The sequence below is a fragment of the Nesoenas mayeri genome (genome assembly GCF_963082525.1).
Source record: "Nesoenas mayeri genome assembly, chromosome: 11".
Lineage (NCBI taxonomy): Eukaryota > Metazoa > Chordata > Aves > Columbiformes > Columbidae > Nesoenas > Nesoenas mayeri.
In genome coordinates, this window is record NC_137563.1 from 9629540 (window position 1) to 9651338 (window position 21799).

General features: G+C 39.3%; 1 protein-coding gene across 3 annotated transcripts in view; it reads left to right on the plus strand.

Moving 5' to 3' along the window:
* MEF2A (myocyte enhancer factor 2A) overlaps positions 1–21799 on the plus strand; it is an 83601-nt gene that overhangs the window by 57637 nt on the left and 4165 nt on the right. For all 3 annotated transcript variants that reach the window (XM_080351087.1, XM_080351086.1, XM_080351085.1), the window contains 5 exons: positions 1392–1611; positions 1841–1900; positions 11657–11847; positions 16954–17080; positions 21394–21520. In XM_080351087.1, coding sequence (XP_080207213.1) covers positions 1392–1611; positions 1841–1900; positions 11657–11847; positions 16954–17080; positions 21394–21520 — 725 coding nt within the window. The remainder of the gene's footprint in view (positions 1–1391; positions 1612–1840; positions 1901–11656; positions 11848–16953; positions 17081–21393; positions 21521–21799) is intronic.

Consider the following 21799-nt stretch of genomic DNA (forward strand, 5'->3'; position numbering starts at 1 on the left):
AAAACAGGGGGTTTTTTGTAGATATTGAAGAGTTTCTTGAAGTAGTTTCTTGTGAAAACAGATATCAGTACAGCTTGTCATTAGTTAGATACTGTGAATGATTTGCTAGCATTACGTCGCTGCGCTTCATTACTTTTTCCTTCCATCTATGCCAAAAATTGATAATTATTCTTAGAATGCCTCAGCAGGGACACTGTCATTGGCTCTCACTAGTAAGAGATGTTATTTCTTACAGAAAATGTATTCTGCTCTTTTGATTAGTATAATTATTGTTATATTTATAACATTGGCAAAACTTTTGTACAGAAGTATCATTCTAAGCGAATTTTAAGCTGCATATGACAAAAGTGCATATTTTTAAGTATACTTGCTAGGTCATGAATGTTTGTCATCTGCATTTGACCTCTAGACCAAAGCTATTATCTCTCTGTTCTGTCAATAAATACTACCCAGCTTTTACCCTTAAATTGTACTTGTCATGGTTTTGTTTCCAGTAATTATGAGAGTTGTGAAAGAAAATAGTCCCTTTTGTTTCAGAAGCTCGTCACTGTCAAAGGAAAGGAATGAGACAAAGGCCAAAGAAGTTAGTCAGAACCAAATGAGTACCATAGATGGGCAGGCATCTAAGCTTTTGATTCAAATACTTGTTGAATAACAAACGTATATACTTCAGAAAAGTAGCTGCCTTTTCTATAATGCTGTAAAAATTAGAATTTTAAAGAATGAGACTAGGAAAAAAAAGAAACACGGAGTGTTATTCAAGCATGGTTTTGTGGAACGCTACTCAGAATAATGACAATTGAAATGTTTAAATTCAAATTGCTGAACTTACTGACTTTCTAAGGATTTGTTTACTTCTTGTAGTTTGAAAAAGTTTGAGAGATTAATAGCAATATTTTGACATGGTTATTAGTAGAAAATGTTATTACTAACTTTTTTCCTTTTTTGTGTAATAACTGACTATATAATGTGCATGTTTATGCTTACATTTTGAAGGTGCAAGAGTTCATTGATTTGTAGATGTGTTCAGCTTTTTGCTTTGTAATAATCCAAATTAACTAGTAAATCTTGTATTTCTGAGCTTGCATATTCATGTGAAGATCTTCAATTTTTTGTATTTGAGCTTTTGGTGTTTTAGACATTTATGAGTAATTCATTTGGAACTGTATTTACATGATGTATAAGTTTAACACCATATGCTACAACAAATGGATGTTTTAAGATTGTATGCTTAATAGAGTTTAAAAACTAACATAATTAACTTTTTTAAAAAAAAACTTGAATAATTCTTGGCAAACTTTAATGTGTATTTTTATAATGTGCTCTTTCTGCAAGCATAGTTAACGCTAATGTTGTTATCTTGTGTGTGTCCCTCATCTTCTTTCCTCCAGCCTGGCTTGCCTGCTCAGAACTTCTCCATGTCGGTTACGGTTCCAGTGTCCAACCCCAACACTTTAACCTACAGTAACCCGGGGAGTTCCCTTGTGTCCCCATCCCTGGCAGCCAGTTCATCACTAACGGACACGACCATGCTGTCCCCACCGCAGACCACCCTGCATCGCAACGTATCCCCGGGGGCCCCGCAGAGACCGCCCAGTACTGGCAATGCAGGTAAGATTTCAATACCATTGTGCTTTCCTTTTATACCCTCTTTTAATTTTGTTTTTTAATTAAAAAACTCACAAACGGTAAAAAAAGCAAGTAACAAGTCCTCAATGGTATTGATGCATTTTCCTTTTTTTTTTTTTTTCTTTTTTAATGCTTTAAGTTTTGAAGTACAAAATGATACAACACTGTAATGAGAGCCAGTCAGTTTAATGCTCTGGTTTATTTTTATTAGGTGGAATGCTGGGAACAACTGACCTCACAGTGCCAAATGGAGCTGGTACCAGTCCAGTTGGTAAGTGTGGTATCATGTCTTTGTTGAAAAATAGTATTGTGGTTTTAATTTCACGGTTATTCAGAAGCAGTTTTTTATTTTGACCTCATTTGAACAAGTGGCTGTGGAAGAACAAAGGTCACCATTGTCTTAGTTGACTTGAAACTGTCAAGTCTTGTAAATTCTTATCACGCATTTAACTTTTTACTGCCTTGCACTTTCCACTTCAGTAATATTTGCATTTTTTATGTTAGTGGTTTTCAGTAGTAGCATGCTGCTCTTGCTTTTGTGGTTTTTTTCTACCGGTATAATTATAGCACTCTGAAGAGATTTTATGTTCGCTAAATTCCTTTGTATGAAATTTACTGCGGTTTCTAAACTATTACAGTAAAGACAAATCACCTCTGTTCTCAACTTTGGTTTTCACAATACCTGGATGTTTGATACTGGTTGTGGTGCCAATCAAAATGAAGAAAATACAGACTGTATTGTTTGTATTGCCATGTGTATCTTGCTAATTGTTTTCTAGCAGTTGTACAAAGCAAGCAATAAATCTTGGAAGCTGATAGCTAGATTCTGTCCTAATTTTGGAAGATGATCAGAATTTCTTGCAAAAACAAATCAGAGATCTTGGCAAAAATTAAATTCACAGTGTTTTTTTGGTCTCCAATAAAAAGATATGATAGCACTTTTTCATTTAAATAATATTTTGTCTCCTGTAAACAACATTTAGTACTCTGATCGAGGTCAGGCAGCCATTGGAATTTATCACGCCACAGAAAGACAAAATAAATGACAGTTCACCCACTTCCTTCATGTTCCTCCCATGCCTGGAGATGTCTTGGTGACCGAAGGTCAATTTTGGAAATACAAGTAACTCTCCTTGGTATGTGTTCATAGCAAGGACTCAGAGAAGCAACTGTTGACCTCTCCGTATTTGCCCACTGGCTACTTAGTGTGGCAAGTGGGGAAAAGTTTCTGAAGATAAAAAGTCAAGCAATTGAATTTATAAATACAAAATGCTGCAAGTACAAGGCTGAAAGCACAGGATTGACTTTCCACTCTTTATACATTCTTTGGCTATGTGCAGCAAAGATATGAAATATTAAAGTGTGGTTTCCATCAGGTAAGCAAGATTTTAAATGGAGAAAACTTCCTCAGTTGAAAAAAGATGGCTATTTTTAGAAACTGTGGAGGTCAGATGTTGATTTCCATAGTATTTCTGAAGTCAGACTAAATAAGTTTATTATCAGGCCATTTCAGGCCTCTTCCAAAATCAGGCTTTGGTAACAGCAGCCTCAGATTTAAGACTCCTCCTTTCAATAAGCAAATAAAACAGTTGTTTGCAGCACTTGCTATAGAATATTAAACTGTAGAAATACCCAGTTACAGCAGCTTGGTGAACATATTTAATGCAGTAAAATGTTTTCCTTCTTGCATTTATTAATAGTTTATGTGAAAAGTCAAAATGCATCACTTATCTCTTACTTTCCAGAACATCGCACCCAAAATGTTATACATATACCCACTCATTTCTAGAAGGGTCTTGCATACAAGTAAGAGTTGTGGCTGTACAAGAACAGCAGAACATCTCCCTCAAGCAAAACTCACATAGCTACTAAACACCAGAATGCTGAAGCAGAGAGTACCCTGTCACAGCTCCACTTTCTACTGGGCTATGACATGGCTGTTTTTTAAAGTGCTGTCAGATGCACAGTAGTAACGGTCTCAAATGCAACCAAAAGCAAGAAACCATGTTGAGATGGAGTATATCTGCTGGCTTGTCAATTTCGGCTTTATAGCTGCAGTCAAAGTGTGTGCATCAAGTTAATTATGTCTGCAGACAACAATGACTTTAGTTTCTTGCTACATTTGTTGTAGAATTCACTTTAAAAAATACATTTTCTTTTAGTTCTCAATGTATTCTTTTAAACTTCTCAGGAAAGGGCAATTCTACAGACATAGTTGTGAAAGGTCATGTGCCAAATTTGGAGCTCGCAATGTATAGGAGAGATGTCAAAGATAAAAAACTGGAGACCTGGCATAGCCATATTCCCAGATACTCTCTTCTAGACAAAGGAAAAACCCAAGTCTCACTTGACATTATGAAGTTCTGAGCATTTGAGATTTTGTTCTCAATTCATTGAAAGATACAGATATGCTTTTATCTCCGAGTAAAAAGCAGGTAAATTTTATCTTTATTTGTTGAGACCCAGTTCAAACAAAGATGTTGCATAAAGTGGCTCTTATTTGGTTCACATGAGTCTTTTTCTCAAGTCCTGTGTAACTTGATTGGAATAGATACGATTTGCTGTAGCAGTCAATCTGCCAACTTAACAGGTTTTCTTTGGAAAATATCTTTGAGTAAAAATATCTGTGTTGTAGCAAAGATTGCTAAGTGGCTTTTTATGTCTAGAACAGAAAATTTTGTGGTAATTGTATAATACCGAGAGCTTACTTCAGACAGCTGTCATTACTCTAAAAAAGTATATTTATTTTGTAATAATGAATTCTGTAAGTTCTTCCCATTGTGAGGTGATTTTGAAGGCGTTGTTGGAAGTGGTGGCTCTTTCAGATCTCAAAAGGACACAATATTATGTCTGTACATTCCTTTATCAGTAAAATAGCCCTTCTGGTCAGTAATGCAGATCATGGACCCAGTTAATATTCTGGGAAATTATCTTTCCTCTTACAGTTTGATCATCAGGAGAATGGATAAGAAAGATGTAGTCTTCTTGAGTACTGAATTTCTCCTATTTCTTCAAGAGCTGTAGCTTCTCTAGTGTCCTCACTAAGCTTCAGGTCCTGAGAATGTGAAGTAACTCTAGGAATATTGAATTTCTTTGGAATAGAGCTGAAGGATACACCAGCTTTGAAAAACTGTGTCTTGTGAGCTCTTCAGTCTCTGTTAAGAGCCAGTCTAGATCTTATGTGATCTTTTATCCTGGCCTCAAGATGGATTATGCAGAGGTGCAGTTGACAGCTTGCACGTACCTGTAAACTGCTTGTACGTTGCCAGAGAGGGATCAAGACAGAGGACTGTCAAAGGCCACACCTGTGAATGGTTCCCTTTGTCTGGAGGGCTTGGCTGGTTGGGAGAGCTCTTTCTGCCTGTCTGAGGATAAAAGAACCTTTCAGCTTGGTCTTTCACAAGTCTGAGTCAAGTGACTAATAAGCTGCAATTCTTCAGAGTACACCAGAAGGCTTCAATAAGAAAACAGCTTTCTGTGTATACCTTTGTATTCATGTTGGTTTGTTTATTAAATGAGAGACACTCCAACAAGAAGTATCCAACTAAATCCAGAAAAAAACATAGCTCTTGCAGAAATTTTGCTGAAACTGGATTGATGCTATCAGCTTCTTCCTTAAGAAAACAGACTTATTTCTCCTTCCACCCCTACTCTCAAACTCACCAGCCTGTATCATCTGCATCAGCTAAAAAGCTTGGCACTTCTAGATGACCACCATAGGAAAGCAGCTGTAAACCTTGAGCATATTCCTCCTTAAGGTTCTGTGTTACTGCTGGTATTTCTGATCTGCTATACTGGCTTTTCAGTGCGACAGGTAGTATGTGTCACAGACAGAGCCACTAGACAGAGCTCCTCACTTCCTAGCTGGTATTGAAGGGGCTTTGACTTAAGAATGTGTGTTCAATTGATGCTGAGTGCAGTGGACAAAGGCCTTGCTCTGTAATGTCAATATTGTTTGCATAATGTTTTGCCTTGCTCTGATCTTACAGATTGCATAGATCAATACAATAGTGGTGCTTCATCCTTCTCCATGGGAGAAGTTGAAGGATCCCTGAAGAACACTGAGAGCAGCCTATTTATTCTTATAGCTTCCCAGTTCTCCTCAAGGAAAAAGCAGAACTGGGACTGGCCTGCACTCCAGCTGTTTCACAGGGTGCAAGCTGAACCCCTTTGCTAGATGGTTTCGGCACTTAACAAAGTTTGATCCATCCATCAATCATCCTCTGATTATATGAGCTCACAAGAAATGACTGGCTGAAATCAGCATGAAAAATATGCTGATAAAAGGAAGGATTTGAGGTGGTTTTTTTTTTAATTGTAGCAAGATCTCCTTGGAAACCACCTATCCACATTTGGTCTGTTCAGTCCCTGAAATACCCTTAGATTTTACTTGAAATTTCATATGTTAACTGTGTTCATTATCTTACCAAAATTTCTGATTTACTAAGAGCTACAAGACAATTCTGGTTAGAATTTGCCACATGTATAACAAATCATTAATCTCCTAGCTGGATTAAAGCATTGCAGCGTATCAGTTTGTGTGAAGTCTCGCCATATATGATGTCACCTTGCCCAGGCTACCACAACACACATCCCCAGATGTTCTAAACATACCACTTCTGTGGTTGGTTCTTTACCTTTCTTTACATTGGCTTTGTACACATACATAGAAATGAACAATTTCAGAAAGCGGTACTTGGATTTCATTAACTGTAAGCTGTTTAGTTGACAAAAGACCTAAAAAGGCATTCAGTAGCCACTGCTAGTGTTTTGCACAAGGTTGAATAATGTTTAGATACAAAACCACTATGCCTTTGCTTTAGGTGTGCAGCTGCATTCTGAATAATAGCTCCTGTCTTGAAGAAGGCCCATTTAAATTCTAAATATCCTTGAAAATGGTCTCTCCTTTATGTAGCTTTAGGGGAAAAAAAAATATTCCAGCAACCTGGGGAATGAGGGATTTTTTTTAGTTTTGTAACATGAGTAAGCGTTCCCTTGACACTTAGTCATGTGTATTTCTCTCTGCTGTGTTTTAATATCTAAAGTACTGCCGTAGAAGTATAAATCTTACATGTTAGACAGGTTTCAAAATCTTACATTACTCTCAGATGAATACTTTAATTCTAATCGTAATATTACCTGAAGTATTGATTTGTAAAGATCAGTGGAAATATATTTATTTCAGCTTCCTCGAGATTCTATAGTAAAATCTTTCCAAAACCAGCAGAGAATTCAGGCTTTTTGAAATAATGGTAGAATCTACCGTGATTTCTGTGCAAAGCTGAAAATGGTATGAACTGCTTATGCTGGTGGCCCTAATTTGCACTAAAAGCTGTCGTACTCAGAAAAAAAAAGATCGAACAGCTAATGCACATAAAACCATTATTGTTTTATTTACTTGCAATATGTTTGGTTCCCCCCACCAAAGTCCTCTATGTAAATGTTTTTCTTAAGTAGATTTTTATCTGTTCTTCTAAATGCATAGTGAATCAGTGGCTTATTGCAAACAAAGTTTTCACTTTATTTCTAATTATGTGACATTTATTGGGTTGTATGATGTCACTGAACGCATAAATATTTATTTACTATTGCTCTTGGTTTTGCTTAATCTTATATTGCTTAGCTGCTTGCCTGCAATTATTTTCCAAAACTGCGCATAACTGCTCAGTTTTTCCAAAGGTGAACCGCAAAAAAAGATTAATGGCATCAATGACTGTAATTTATTCCTTGAGTAGTAATAAGTACATAGAGTACTTTCCAGCCACATGTGCTCATTGTTTCAGCTGATGTGATTTATATAGTGAAATATGGGTCTGGCTCATGTAATTGATAGTTACGTCCTGGGCTGCATGACAATAAATGAGATTAAGCTGTACTACGTTTCTGAAGGCAGGATATACCGTTGTTGAAATGGGTGTGTTTTAATATTTAGCTTCAGAAAAGAAGTTATTTCCAAAGTAAACATTTTCTGACTAAAGAAGTAGGCTAATATACATTGGCAGAGCTTGTTATCATAAAATCTAATTAAATTATGATTCATATAATTGAGAGCTTATCATCTTTGCATTGGTGTCTGTTTTCCAAAGGTGTGTTTTGAAAATGCTATCATAGTCTGTTTTAAACAATTAGAGTTAAATAAAACTCTTCCAATGGAAGTAAAAACAGTAGACTTATTTTACACTTAGGCAGGATTTTGTATTCTGTTTCCATTTTTCAGTTTGATAGTGGTTTTAAGCATAAAATAATTGTCTTGGGGAAAGATCTGTAGTGGGTGGGGTAGTTACAATTTCTGTCTTATCCAAAATAGCTGTTGTGGTTTAACCCAAGACAGCAACTAAGCACCAGGCAGCCGCTCACTCATCCCTCTCCCACAGTGGCATGTGGGACAGAATCTAAAGGGTAAAAGTGAGAAAACTCATGGGTTGAGATAAAGATGGTTTAATAAGTAAAGCAAAAGCTGCGCATGCAAGCAAAGCAACAGGAGGAATTCATTCACCGCTCCCATGGCAGGCAGGTGTTTGGCCCTCAGCAAAGCCAGACTCCTGCATGTGTAACAGTTACTTGGAAGGAAAACTCAGCTTTCTGTGCTGAGCAGACCCCATGTGGCAGGAATGTCCCTTGGGTGAGCTGGATCAGCTGTCCTGGCTCTGTTCCCTCCCAGCTCCTGTCCCCCCAGCCCAGGCTGTGGGTGCTGTGAGGAGCAGAAAAGCCCTTGACTCTGGGTACGCCCTCCTCAGCAGTAACTGAAACATCCCTCTGGTATCAGCATTATTCCCATCAACACAAAACACAGCACTATACCAGCCACTGGGAAGAAAATTAACTCTATCCCAGCCAAAACCGAGACAACAGTAAGCAGAATTAATGGGGTTATTAAGGCCTCTGTTTGGCAAAGTGCCATACAGTTGCATCATCCTGTCATCATCATCTTTCTGTGGCTCCTGACCTTAATCTAAGAAATACCATGCTTTTAGTTATCCTTTCACTCTTTAACTTGTAATTTGATTTTCCTATTAGACTCATATCAGGAAAAAAGGCTGTTTCATATTAAAAATGAATATTCTACAGTCTTATTGCAGCCCCGGTGTACGATCCTTCAAATAATCAATACGTATGCTTCAGTGTTTGTTAAATGTTCAGTGCTTGCTATTTGTAGCAAAGGGCTGCTGTTTGATTTATAGCCGTAGTATTACACACTTACAGCACTTTTGTTTCTCACATCCTTACTACATTTTTTCGAAACGCTCATTTTAAGAAGTGCTCAGCCTTTTGTCAGGAGAAACGCTTTGGCTCTGCCCTGCTGCTGCATGATACTGCGCAGGGAATGCAATGGCCAGGACTTTGTTGTTTTTGACAGCACCACGAAAAGCATGAAATGTTTCGGAAGGATTGGCAGAGCCTTGTAATAAGGGCTGCAGGAAATGACTGTATTGGGTGTGGAAGAAAGACACTGTCCAGATTTAACACGCGAGCTACCGAAATACTTGAAAACAGAGGACAGGAAATGGTACCATAGGATAGACTAAAGCGCTGTACAGAGCTTCATTGTTTATACAAAGTGTTATTATTCTGAAGTTTAAATTCAACTGAGAACACCACAGCTTTGGCTTATGAAAGGTAACACTGACAGCCCAGTGAGTAATAAAATGTTATTTATTATTGGAGCCCAGACTTCACTTTTTTATGACAGCAAGTTATTTAAATGTTCTGGCATTTTTTCTGAAAATGGAAGAACCCGTAGCAATTTTTTAGATATAGTTCAGTGAAAATTACATTCTTTCCTAACAGTTTTTCCTCCCTTGCATCTGTTTCCCAATCCACTTATTTTTACTTTGTCTATTGTACGAGATTTTTCTTGTGATCTGATGCTATGTAGGCTGTCTATAACTAATGCTTACATTCATTTATAATGGATAGGTATTGATGCATCACTGTTTTTAACAAAACTATGATTCTGTGGAAACTGTCTCACTGTTCTGGAACCTCGGGGTGGCACAGAACTTCATTTCTTTTCTTTTTTGTTTGGTTGTTTTTCTCTGTGGCTGCGGCTGGTTTTCTCCTACCAGTCAGGAGCATATTTATCTCCAGTATGTGTGCTCAGCTCCAGCCCAGCTTTTCAACCGCTTTAACTAAATTTTATCACAAACCTAGAAGCATCCCAATAAATTCTGCTGTTTTCTGCTGAGGAATGTAGATGCTTTAATCATGAAATGAGTTTTTGCTGTGGTTTTTAATACAGGAGGAAGAATGCTGACATAAAAAGCTTTGTATTCTTTCTGCTGTGTTCCTTCTTCCCTCATAACTTCTGAGTTAAATGGTAGAATTCTCATAGAACATATTCCCATACCTCCCATATAGTTGCTTCAGGAAAATACTAAATTATAACAACTCCTCCTTGCTCTGTTAACCTTGAAAACCTCAAGGGACATATCAGATCATCCATGTATGGTCAGGCTTTTGGCACAGCAGGAAATCCACAAAGAAAGTAAATCCAGAGTTTGAAATCCTGGCTTGAAAGCTGTGAATTTGCTGCTTGCCCGTCTGTGAACAAGAATACAGTGGTTGCAAATTCCAGTAAGTTCTAACTATTTACAATTTTTTTAATCTTTAAAAAATAATTGGCAATAACTTTGTTGCCAGAAGGGCTTTATAAAACTCAGTAGAGTATCTTCAGATCAGCACAAGAGCTTTGTTATTAACACTGGTGAATTCACACCTACATTCCCAACGTACACGGGTAACGTACCTTAGCAGTACCAGTCACCTTCATCAGGTCTCATGCTGTTCCTGGGACACGTTATTGTTCTTCATTCTTGCTGGACTTTTAAAGGCATTAACAATTTAGCTAAAGAAGGTAGAACGTGACACTGACAACTTTCTTATTTTAATTGCTTTTAGATTAATATGTACTTAATGTAATAAAATTGGATTGGGCATAGGGGCCTATTCAAATTAGAACAATAATACGAAATTCATGCCGGTGCGGCGCTATGGGCTATTAGAACAGAAGACTGAACCTGAATTCTGACTATAAAGGCCACTTTCAGAACTGGAATGTTAGTATAAACATAATCTTACTATGAATTGTATTTATTTATTCACACAGATACACGAGTTCTGTAGTGTGAACCATAGAGTTTCCTGCTGAGAAATTCCCCTCGCTTAACAACCTTTTTAAATTTTTTTTCATTTGCAGCTGAATGAGGGATGTGTGTGTGTTTTGGAAATTGTTGCTATAAATATGATAAAATGATTGGAATGTGGCTTTAATTTTTTTTCTTATAAATATAGTTTGGTGAACATGATTGGTGGTTTTGTCAGTAGAAGCCAGGGCCTATAGACTTTGCCTTGTCTAATTCTACTTAGAATGAGTATCAGGAGTAGGGTAGAGAAAGACCTGTGTAAAATAAACCGATGGACATAAACGATGTGTAGAACTGTGTTTAAAGCTTGGAATGAATTTGAAGGGAAAGGATTTGTTCCCCTCATTGTTCCTGAATGTAATCATTGGACAGTATGTATGTTTTGAGACTGAAATTAATTTTGTTTGAGAATAGATACTGGAGTCCTGCAGATCTTGAAGATACTTGAAGAATACATTTTAGAAATTGGGACTTTTAAGAGCTGATTTTTATTCTCAGACACAACAATTCAGCGTAGTTTGTGTCCCGGGGGATGGGAATGAACTGGGGTTGTACAAAAGCACACGCTTTTGTGCAAGCTCAGCCTGGAGGAACTTCAAAGGGCAAAAACCACAACAGATGTTATTAGAAATAGTTCTTTGACAACACGCTCTTCTCAGCATTTAAGCTGCCACAGTGTGCCCTTGAGGTGATATTACCTTTGCATATTGATCGTCTCGTGAAAGTGGTTTTCGTTTGTTCGATAATTCAATGCTGCGCCTCTGTGAGAAGTTTGTTATTGGAAGTTTAACAAAATAAACATTTGGTAATTTATACATGTGCACCGAATTTTTGCATTGCTGCTTCTCTTCAGTCTTACAGTACTTTTGTTATTCCTCTTTCAGGAAATGGGTTTGTTAATTCCCGAGCTTCACCGAGTCTACTCGGAACTACTGGTGGTGGGAACGGCTTGGGCAAAGTCATGCCTACAAAGTCTCCACCTCCACCTGGAGGAGGCAATCTTGGAATGAACAATCGCAAACCCGACCTCCGTGTTGTCATCCCGCCCTCCAGCAAGGGTATGATGCCACCATTGGTAAGTTAAAACATTTGTTCCGGGACTGGCTTTGTAGAAATGTTTTGTCTGCATGCACAGGGAGAAACTATCTCATGTGCTTACCATAGGTTACAGTGATAGAAAGGTGTTTGTTTTCTGAAATTTCATTAATGGAAATCTAAGTTATAAATTATTACATTTGGAGAAATTAAATTCGTAAGGATTTTTTTTTTGTAAGGGTAAAATAGCAGCCTGACCTAGATGAGGTTAGAGCGAAATCCTAGAGACATAGATTAGGATTTTGTTGTTTTGATTTGACATCTCACAGACTTGGTACCGAGAACTTTGTTGGTTTGGAGGATGTGGGTTTTAAAAAGGATAATGCATTACTCTGTGGAGGAATGGCTCATCTTATTGATGTGAACTGTATTAACGTGCCCTAGAGCACATTTTGTACCTGTTTTTCCTGGGTCGTAATGGTTGTGGGATGTAAAATGTAGCTTGTGGTAACGATGGTCTGAGAGAAACACTTGTTTGATGTGGTGTGCTGGAATGCAACCTCGAGTGTCCTATGGTGGATGTCATGCCTTTGATGAAGGCATGAGAGGACAATGAGGATCAGGCTCAGTCCCTATTTGTGTACATTTCAATAGTATATGTGGTTTGGCATGTTGGCAGCAATGTTTGTTCAGCCTACATTTGGAATCACACACAAGTTTCATGTCAGGTGTGAGGCAACCACAGCATTGAGACCAGAACAGGTCTTTCAGGAAGAGTTACTCTATTTTTCCTTTAATTTGGTGGACCAGATCCTTTGGTCTCAGTCTTTCACTGCCATGTAGAAATCTTAAACATCTATGTGTACATTTTCTGTTTCCTGTGTATGGAACAATGAACCATAACCAAGAGGAGCAGGATATAAGCAATACAAATATATTTTTTTTAAAGATACCACAAGTGCTTATATTTGTTACTGCTGTTCATGATGAATAATATAGAATTAACCCAAGTAACAAAAGCTATACTTATTCTCAGAGTAATGATTCTTGAAGTTCTAGGTTTTTCTAGGAATGCTGAAGTGTAGAAGACATAATACCCTGGCTGATTCTTCAAGTGAAAATTACACTTTAAAATCAATTAGAAATCGATAGAAGAAGTGGGTCTTGTTAATGTGGTTGTCCTGATGTGGGTAGCGCACAGTACCTCTGTACTGTTGGGTTGTTGAAAACAACACAATACGCGGTGTAGGTTTTTTCGGTCTTTCTGAGGAAGCTGGAAAGAGATGTCAGAGTGGAGATTCTGGGGTGGTACAATGGCTGTATGTGAAGAACATTTTACTACTGACCTGGGTGCTTATTGGATTGGTCCAGCCAGAAACATAAATATTATACTTCCTATTAGTACTATTTAGAGAATCAGGTGGCAAATTCACATTATTAATTAAAATAAATAGAAATCCTGAAGCACAAACATGACTTTTTATTTCATTTTTGAAAGCAATGCTATTTTTAGTAACTGTGTTATCCCTCTTGTTTGCTGAGTACAGTCGGAGGAGGATGAATTGGAGTTGGTGAGTTTGGGCTGCTGTTTGAGAGAGCAACATGCTGAAAATGTCTTTTACTACAGATTTTTAACTGTAGTTTCATTACATATCTTGAATAATTCCAGTGTTCCCTTGGTAGCAGACAAAAATACATTTGTTTTATCAAACTTTAAAACCCGACCAATTCAAGTTGAAAACACATCCAAAGTCCAGTGCTTTCCATTTGTAAACTTGTATTATTTTTCCTGAAAATATTATTGTTTTTCTTGGAGGGAACATTGGAAAAGAGCCTTACAGAGTAACTGTCCATGTGTATAGGATACTTACTGTCTCATATAAATAACCACTTAACATCCCCTAAATTACTGGAATATTTTTAGAAAGTGGCTTCACTTCTGAAGTTCTTCAGATTGTAACACAAGCCCTGTATTACTTCTCTTATTTTCAAGGAGATTACATCATTGCTGGTGAGGTCACCCTTGTGGAGTTTAGAATTATTTCATCCTGCATGAGATTATCAAACCACAGGGGTGTTCCCTGTTTACCAAAAGGAATAGAGAATTGCAAATGAATAATTTTACCTTTTTTCCAGTGGAAAGATATTCTGCTTTTGAAAGGAAACTCTTGCCACTTGTATTTTTCTCTATTTTTTTTTTCCAAAACGTTTTAACATTTGGCATTCTGTCTGGAAAATAACGTAAGGCTAAAATCATTTGTAGCTTATTTTTAGAGCAATTTGCAAATTGTTTAGCTGCTGTAGCATAAACCATGCACAAGATGCTGCATCAGAGTAAAATTGTGAAGATACACAAAGAAGTCCATATACTACACACCTTTGGTTTTGAACATGGACCTGTTGCTAATGAGGCTCTAATTGCATGAAAGCATGGAGAATGTAGTGGTTTAGATGTATTTCTTGATGAATGCATGCTGTTGGTTGATTTTTTTAATTTTTTTTTATTTTAGCTTAACCATGATTTACAAAAGTAAGGGGAAATTATTTTTGACAGTATCCAAGTTTTTAGGGTTTATGCTTACAAACAGCTGTCACTCACGTTCCTCTGAGCTTTATAAAGGAGTGTCTGGTTTCTAGTGCAAGGAATAGAGCTTTAGTTCAGTGTAAAAACACTTAATCCAAATAGCGTTGCAATTGGGATGATACAGAAGCGCTTCAGTTGAGGTTACTCCTACCTGTTAAAAATCGCTGTGCCCTTGGCAGCGGGAAATAGCGACCGGCGGGTGGGGGTTCGGGTGCTGCGTGGAGCCAGGGCCCTCTAGTGGCACCAGCCCTGAGCCAGGGCCGGAGCGCACACCGGGAGAGTGCGGTTGTGCCTTCCTCTGATGCGGTAAAGAAATAGGAAGATCCACCTGCAACCTCCTGTAACGCCGATTTCTGATGCGGTTCCAAATCACGGCTGCGAGGATTCAGCGTGGTTGGAACCGAGCACTGAGTATGAAACACTGATAGGAACAGTAGCGTAGCATGAAATGAAGATATTGAATTCTTCCTGTTACTGCTGGCATTTGCACCAGGTAAAAAAAAGAATAATTTAAAAATTCCTGAAAATTATCAGGAGTCTTTGGCTGCATCTCTGAGTGCAACAAATATTAGACACATCTAAATATTTCTTACTGTCTTTGTGTGGCTGAGTGTTCAGGAATTATATTCAGAAATAACTTACCTTAGAAAGCCACCTGTATTAGCACTCCAATAATAAGAAGAAACCAATCCCATGGGGAAATCCTTTGGTCTGGATTGTTTCCCAGTGTGTTCCTCTAATTTTTCCATTATCCAGTAATCCCAACTTTATAGGCCGCCATCCAGCAAAGCTTTGGAAAAAGGTCAATTCCTGACAGACACAAAAATCTGCTCTAATAACATATCTTTATGCCAGATAAACTTGCTCTAGCGGAGATTGTCAGAAGTACGTAAGTGATTTAAAGGGATAAATGACACAGAAAATCAGCGGGGACTTTCCCTGCGACTGAGGGCTTGGAAACGCGGAAGCTCTGAAGCAGCGGATGCATCTGCTGAGCAAATGCCAGAGAGAGAGCCTCCAAATTCTAACGGGGCTTGAAGGTGGGTTTTCAACAGAGCCAGACAAAGCGGACATCAGGAGCTGGGAGCCAGCGGAAGACTGGAGCTAACTTTAATGGGGTAGCTGCGGTACGTTCTTTTCTTTAAATGGGGAAGATGTAACCAAGGATTGATAGCCCTCAATCCATCTTCACAAATTTCAGCTTAAAATGGAATAGAGCCATGTTTCTGTACCTGCTCACACTGTTATTATAAAGGGAATCACGCATTTTTAATACTGCTCGCTCTCTCAGGATCAGAGCGGAAGGAAAAAAAATACTGAAATACTTGTGTACCTGTCCAAAATAAAGAAAAAGTAGTAGTAGCTTCAGTCTTTTAAAGCTGGGAAATGGAGCTCTGCCAAAGAGATGAAAACCTGCTACTTTTCGTGGCGAGTATTTTTTCAGGCAAAGGGAGAGGTTTGTCCTAAAGCATATTTTCAGCAGTTTCAAATCTAGCTCCCTTAGCTGCGAACAGTTCTCTAAGAATGTAGAAATACAGGGTGTAGAGAATTGTAGTATTTCTAAGACTTGTATAGGTAAAGCTAAGTGTCTGTTGTTTTAAAAATAAAAAATGTGGCATTTCCTGTTCTTGACAGTATCTGGCATGGCTGGATAGTGCTGAAATATGTATTTTGAAGAAAGATTTCAAGTTGCCTCCCTGAAGAGCAGTATGTTCTGGGACAGCAGCTGTGCTGTCTGGTGGTACTGACCACAGTGGTTAACACAAGGTCTTATAAACAGCAAATTTGATTCAAGAGCCTAATTTGAGTGGTATGTTTGCTACAGATGTTCATGCCGGTGTATGGGAAAGACAGACTTATTAAAAAGCCACATCATGCCAACAGTTAGAACGGATAATCTGAGACAACCTAGTTCAGCTTTTTCTCCTGTCAAAAAGCACAGTTGCTCTGTGTGAACTCGAATGTCATTTGCTTTGAAACAAATCTGCATTATAACAAGAACCTTCTCAGTTTCTCGGGAACCATGGGAACAGCAAGTTTATTTTATCACGGAGGTCTTATCAACATAAATTTAGAAGATCTCTGTGTTCCTTTCAGGACAGGTGTAGTCACAGCGTCAAAACTGGCAGCTAAAATTCTGAAAATTGGATAAACAGCTGGGAAGTGGGAGACTTTTCTGGTGGAACTGCACCTCACCATCTGTACTAAAACCCCTTTAGAAAATAAGACTAAAAACTCTTAAATCACTTAAGAACTTCTGAGAATTGTTGTGTGTATCCCTAAGAAATTGCATTTATTTTTCTGTCTAACACTGTTGAGATCTGCATGCACGGGAAGCGGGCCAGTGAGTCTTCATTAATTTTTCATTTCCATTTGCCAAGATCACTTTGGCTGTCTTGAAATGTTTTGGCTTGTTTAGAAGATCTATGCTGACAAAAAGGATGTATTTGTAACTAAAAAATAAAGCAAAGAAACACATTTTAATTGAATGCTATTTTTATATTAATCACTTGATTTTTCTAACCGATATCACAAGGTGTTGTTATTTTTATTCATTTATAGAATACCCAAAGGATAAGTAGTTCTCAGTCTACGCAGCCTCTTGCTACCCCGGTGGTGTCCGTGACGACTCCCAGTTTGCCCCCGCAGGGACTGGTGTACTCGGCCATGCCCACCGCCTACAACACTGGTAAGCTTTGTTTGCCATAAGTGCCTTCATTTCTCAGATGTACGAGGCTTTTGTGATTCATAAGCCCAGAAGATTTGCATTTCTGTGACGCTTCGCTTTGTTTTCCTCTTCAGTTCAAATGAAGGCTCTTATTCATCAGAAATGAGCCTTTAGCTTGGAGAATGTGTAAATGTTGAGACTCAGATCAGGAAGCAGCTTTCAGTCAGGTTGCACACAGCTGAGCACAGAGACAGACAATAAAACACGTTACTTACAGCAGTGGCATTCGAGCTGTTCCTCTGAGAACGGAAACGCCTCATGTTGAAGCAAGAACTGATGCTCCAGAGCATACGGTCCCTTTCGTTCTGCTCCGCTCAGTTCCAGCGGCAGAAGGGATTCGGATTCTTTAAATTTACAAAAAGCCCAGACGTACAAAACCCAGGTAGGGCCTCGTCTCTTTCGAGAGTGAGCTGGGACTCGCAGGAGGGCATTTTCATCGTTTCACCACTGCAAGTCTGGATTAGCTGAAGGACCTTAAAGCTACGTTTTACCCAAGATGGGTGGGATGCAAAGAATTTGGTAATGTGATCATTGGTTTGCCGGTTCAGAAAGTATTTTGTGATGTGCTGCCTCCCACTTTGTCTCCACACCAATAGAGTTAATTTTGATTTCAGTCTCATGTTCTCTATTTGTTACAAACTCTGTGTGTAACTGGAGAAGGAGTGTTTGTAGTCATTTTCTTGAAAGTCTGCAGCCTTGATGGTGTCAGGTTGATTACCAGTGATCTGGGATGCATCATTTCATTTTCAAATGCACCTGCAGAGAAGCTACATTGCAGATAAGTGTCCATATGTTTTGTAACTCAGAGTTAAAATAACTATTGGTTAAAACCAAAAAGGAAAACAATGGAAGTAATTCCCCAGTTAGCCATTCTTTTTATGGAAGTCCAGTTAAGACATTCTAATTTAAGTGCTGGAATTGTTGAAACAGGAGTTTCTGAATGGGAGACCGCTGTGTTGGCAGTGTTAAGATTTAAGTCTCATTTGGTAGACTTTCAGGTTTTTCCTCTGCCAAAGAAGATGGGATTTCATACACTTTCTGCAGCTTTTTTTAGCTTCAAAAGCCGGCTCTGCAGTTTTGAGTTTAGACTTGTAGCCATCTTCCAGCCAAACCACTCACATCTTTTTGTATTTGTATTTTCTTGTATTAATGTGCTCATTAAGTGCCATTTATTGCCCTTCAGCACTTTCTGCCTTGGTTTGCCCAGAGGTGCTGTCCCCGCGTAGTTCTCGGCATGTGTGAGGTTTGTGTTTTGAGAGGGACTATTTAGTCAGCAGCAACAGTAAATATTTATACTTCAGCAGCACCAAATTGTTGAGCATTTATGCAAATAATCGCTGCCCAGAGCGGGGTTAAAGTCTAAAGAAATGAATGAAGGGGAGAAGATGGAGTTGCAATAAATGAGAGAGTGAAGAATTGTGCTTGGTGGCATGTTTTGGATTATAAGCCTTAATTATGAATTTGCTGGACATATAGATCTTTGTTTGATAGTTGCCACAAAGACGGCTTATATATTGTATTTAATGTCTGTTTAAAGTAAACAAATAGTTCTGGTCCCTGCTCAGAAGACCCACATTGAGTCCTAACTGTCACGTATCGGAACGTCAGGAAGCAGCAAAGACCTTTGAAACTGGTGTCCCACACAGTCAACAAGTGCTGTTGTCACTGGGATATGGCTTTAAAAACCAGCCCATTTCCTTTGATAATTCAATCATTTGTGAAAAGCTTTCAGCCTTCAGTGTTTTTCAGACATTTTAAAGTAGTTTCTATTTCATGGAGCCTTTCAGGGGATTTGCAGAAAGAAATTCGATGTTGAAACCAGCTTGTTACCTTGGTATTCTCAGGGTAGTCACCACTTAAATAGTAATTTCAGTTTTGCAGTTCAAGGACTAAGATAAAATTTAGATACCTGAATTGTTTTTCTGGATTGATAGAGGTTTTTCCAGGGCTGGAAAGGATAGATTCAGCTCTTAGATCCTTAATTAAATCGTCAGATATCAGTTCTGAACAAATTTACCATTCTGTATAATTTGTTTTGCCGGAGAAATATTCTTTCTGCAGATTGCTGGAGGAAGGGCCAGAAGAACTGAGTTACTTATGGAAAAAGTCTAGGCATTTCAAAAAAATACTCCAAAACCACAGAGATCAGTTAAATAGTAACTTACTCTTGACAGAGCATATCTAGCCATAAATTATATTACTGGCTTTAGGTCAGTTATTTTGCAAAGGCACAAACTCCAAAGGTTATTTTGTTGTTGAGGTCACAGCAGTAATGTTTTCTGTCACGTAGAAGACACTCATTTGTCTGAACGACTTTTCCATCTTGCACATTTAGAAATTGCCGTCCTGCTTTTAACTGCCAGCAGATAGACGATGATTTAGGGCAATGGTAACGCAGCTCGTTGTGTGGCGGTGTATGTATTCTTTGGGAAAGTGTCTCCTCAAACCCCTGTCATCAGACGCGTTCTGTCCGAAGCACCAGGAGTTAATTTGCCATTACCATAAAAGCTATAATTGCAAAATAAAAACACATGGAAATGGAATTCCTAGGAACATTGTCTTCAGGTCTGCTCTTCCAGAAATCCCACTGGCACAGGCCAGCGCCACCAGCTCCCGGGTTACATTCCCACGTGCACGTTGCCCCAGGTCACTGCGTTGGAGGCTGAGGGCGTCTCCTACTCATTGGAGGGCTGGACTTTTTTTAATTTTAGTCTTGCAAGAGGACTTGGATTGGTCAGCTTGGGAAAATCTTTCTGAATCAGTGCAGACATTGTGAGGGTTTTCTAGAGTTCAGATAAAACCGTCAGCTGAGAAGAAAGGGAACAAAAGGGCAGCTGAAGTAGCGTCACTTGCTGGGGTGCAGCTGGGCCCCCACTCTGGGGAAGGGTCTCACCGTGATGCGTTTGCTGCTCCAGAAGGGACACGAGTGTCCTGCTGGCGCTGGGCTCCGCTTCCCCCCGCTGGGAAAGGGACACCTGGAAATGGCCACGGCAAACAAGCTGCTGGATGGGAATGGCACATTGTCCAAGGGAGCTTATCTCAAGAGAGAGAAATCATCATGGTGGTGTCATTTTAGGACAATACTAACCCCCCCTTCCCAACCGAAAACTGAAATAAATTAAAACCAAAGCCAAAACACAAACCCTACTCAAGCAGGATTTTTGGTTCCTCTGCTGGCAGTATAAAATTACTTTGGCTGCCAGCATTTTGTTGTATTCTCAAGAGACTAGAAATTATTTTAAAGAAGGCATGCTACCAAATAATTAAAAGCAGAGGAGTGTTTGTGGCTTTGTTTTAAAAGTGAGTGATAATGATAAAGTGAAAATAACTTCCCCTGTGTAAATGAAGTGAGAACTGTCTCAGCGTTACAGCCAGGCCAAAACTAACAGCCAGTCACTAGTGTTGATTAGGAATATATTGTATCTTCTATTATTCATGTAAGTTGTATTTCTAAATAATTATTTTTTTTGTTCTAAATCAAGAGGTTTCTTTTGTTTATTTGATACAGAGATGACAGTTTAATCAGACATAAATTAACGAGTGAAGCTATCGTGGGGAGAGGGAGAATGTTACAGTAGGACTGCAGACACAGGGGGGCAGAGGGGTCACTAAGGTCCCAGTTGCAGTGACATGGTCACACTGTCCCTCGGGGACCCATCCCTGCCCCTGTGTCCCCCTCGTCAGGCGGGACCAGCAGCCAGCGCTGCTCCACGGAGGGGTTGGGGTGTGGGACCGTGAGCCGGCTGAACGGTGTGTGCATCGCATCCCTCAGCTGCTGCCCCGCTCTGCGAGCTGAGCCAGAGCCGGGATCCGCAGTGAGCGCAGTGCACGAAACGCCATTCCTTTCTAACAGCTCGTGTGAATTCTGCCCTCTTTGTTTCATTTTGGAATTTCCATGGAGACAAAAATCTTAAAAAATGCAAATACTTGTGTTGGTGGAAGATAGACACATACCTATCTATATTAACAATGCATAAATATTTTGTACCTGTGGGTTTAGAAGAAGCTATGTGGGACAGCAACATATAGGAACTGAAAGCAGAATGCAAAGAAATGGGCATTTGGAGGCTCATGTCCTGTTAAGCTCCTTGTGAAGTCAGAAGGACTTCCAGGTTCTCACCTTTGAGCTCCTTTGGGTCACTTGCATTTGTTTTGGGCAGAAAGCCTTTCTGTTTGTGTGCATGCGTGTAGTGCAGATTCTCACATAGATCTGTGTATGTATATACATATAAATAAATCTACAAACTGCTTTGTTGTTTGTTTTCCCCTCTCAGATTACTCGTTGTCCAGCGCAGACCTGTCGGCGCTGCAGGGGTTTAACTCCCCGGGCATGCTGTCCCTGGGGCAGGTGTCGGCCTGGCAGCAGCACCACCTGGGCCCAGCCACGCTCAGCTCCCTCGTGTAAGTACAGCCGGGCCCTCACGGTGCCGCTGCCACTTGGGAGCGTCTGCCGCTTCGGGCTGAATAATCTGCGCGTGGGGATATTTAGCACGGGACCGTTTTGATTTCTTGTGTGCTGCTGTGTTGCCTTTCAAGTTTGCTCCTCAGCTGGAAAAGCGTTGTTGTTTCACATGGTTGTCCCTTTTGTCACTGCAGTGCTCAGGCTGTGTCCCTGCGGGTGCAGCTTCTGCCACAGGCATCACCTGCATGGTGAACTTAAATGTATGGAAATAGGAAATA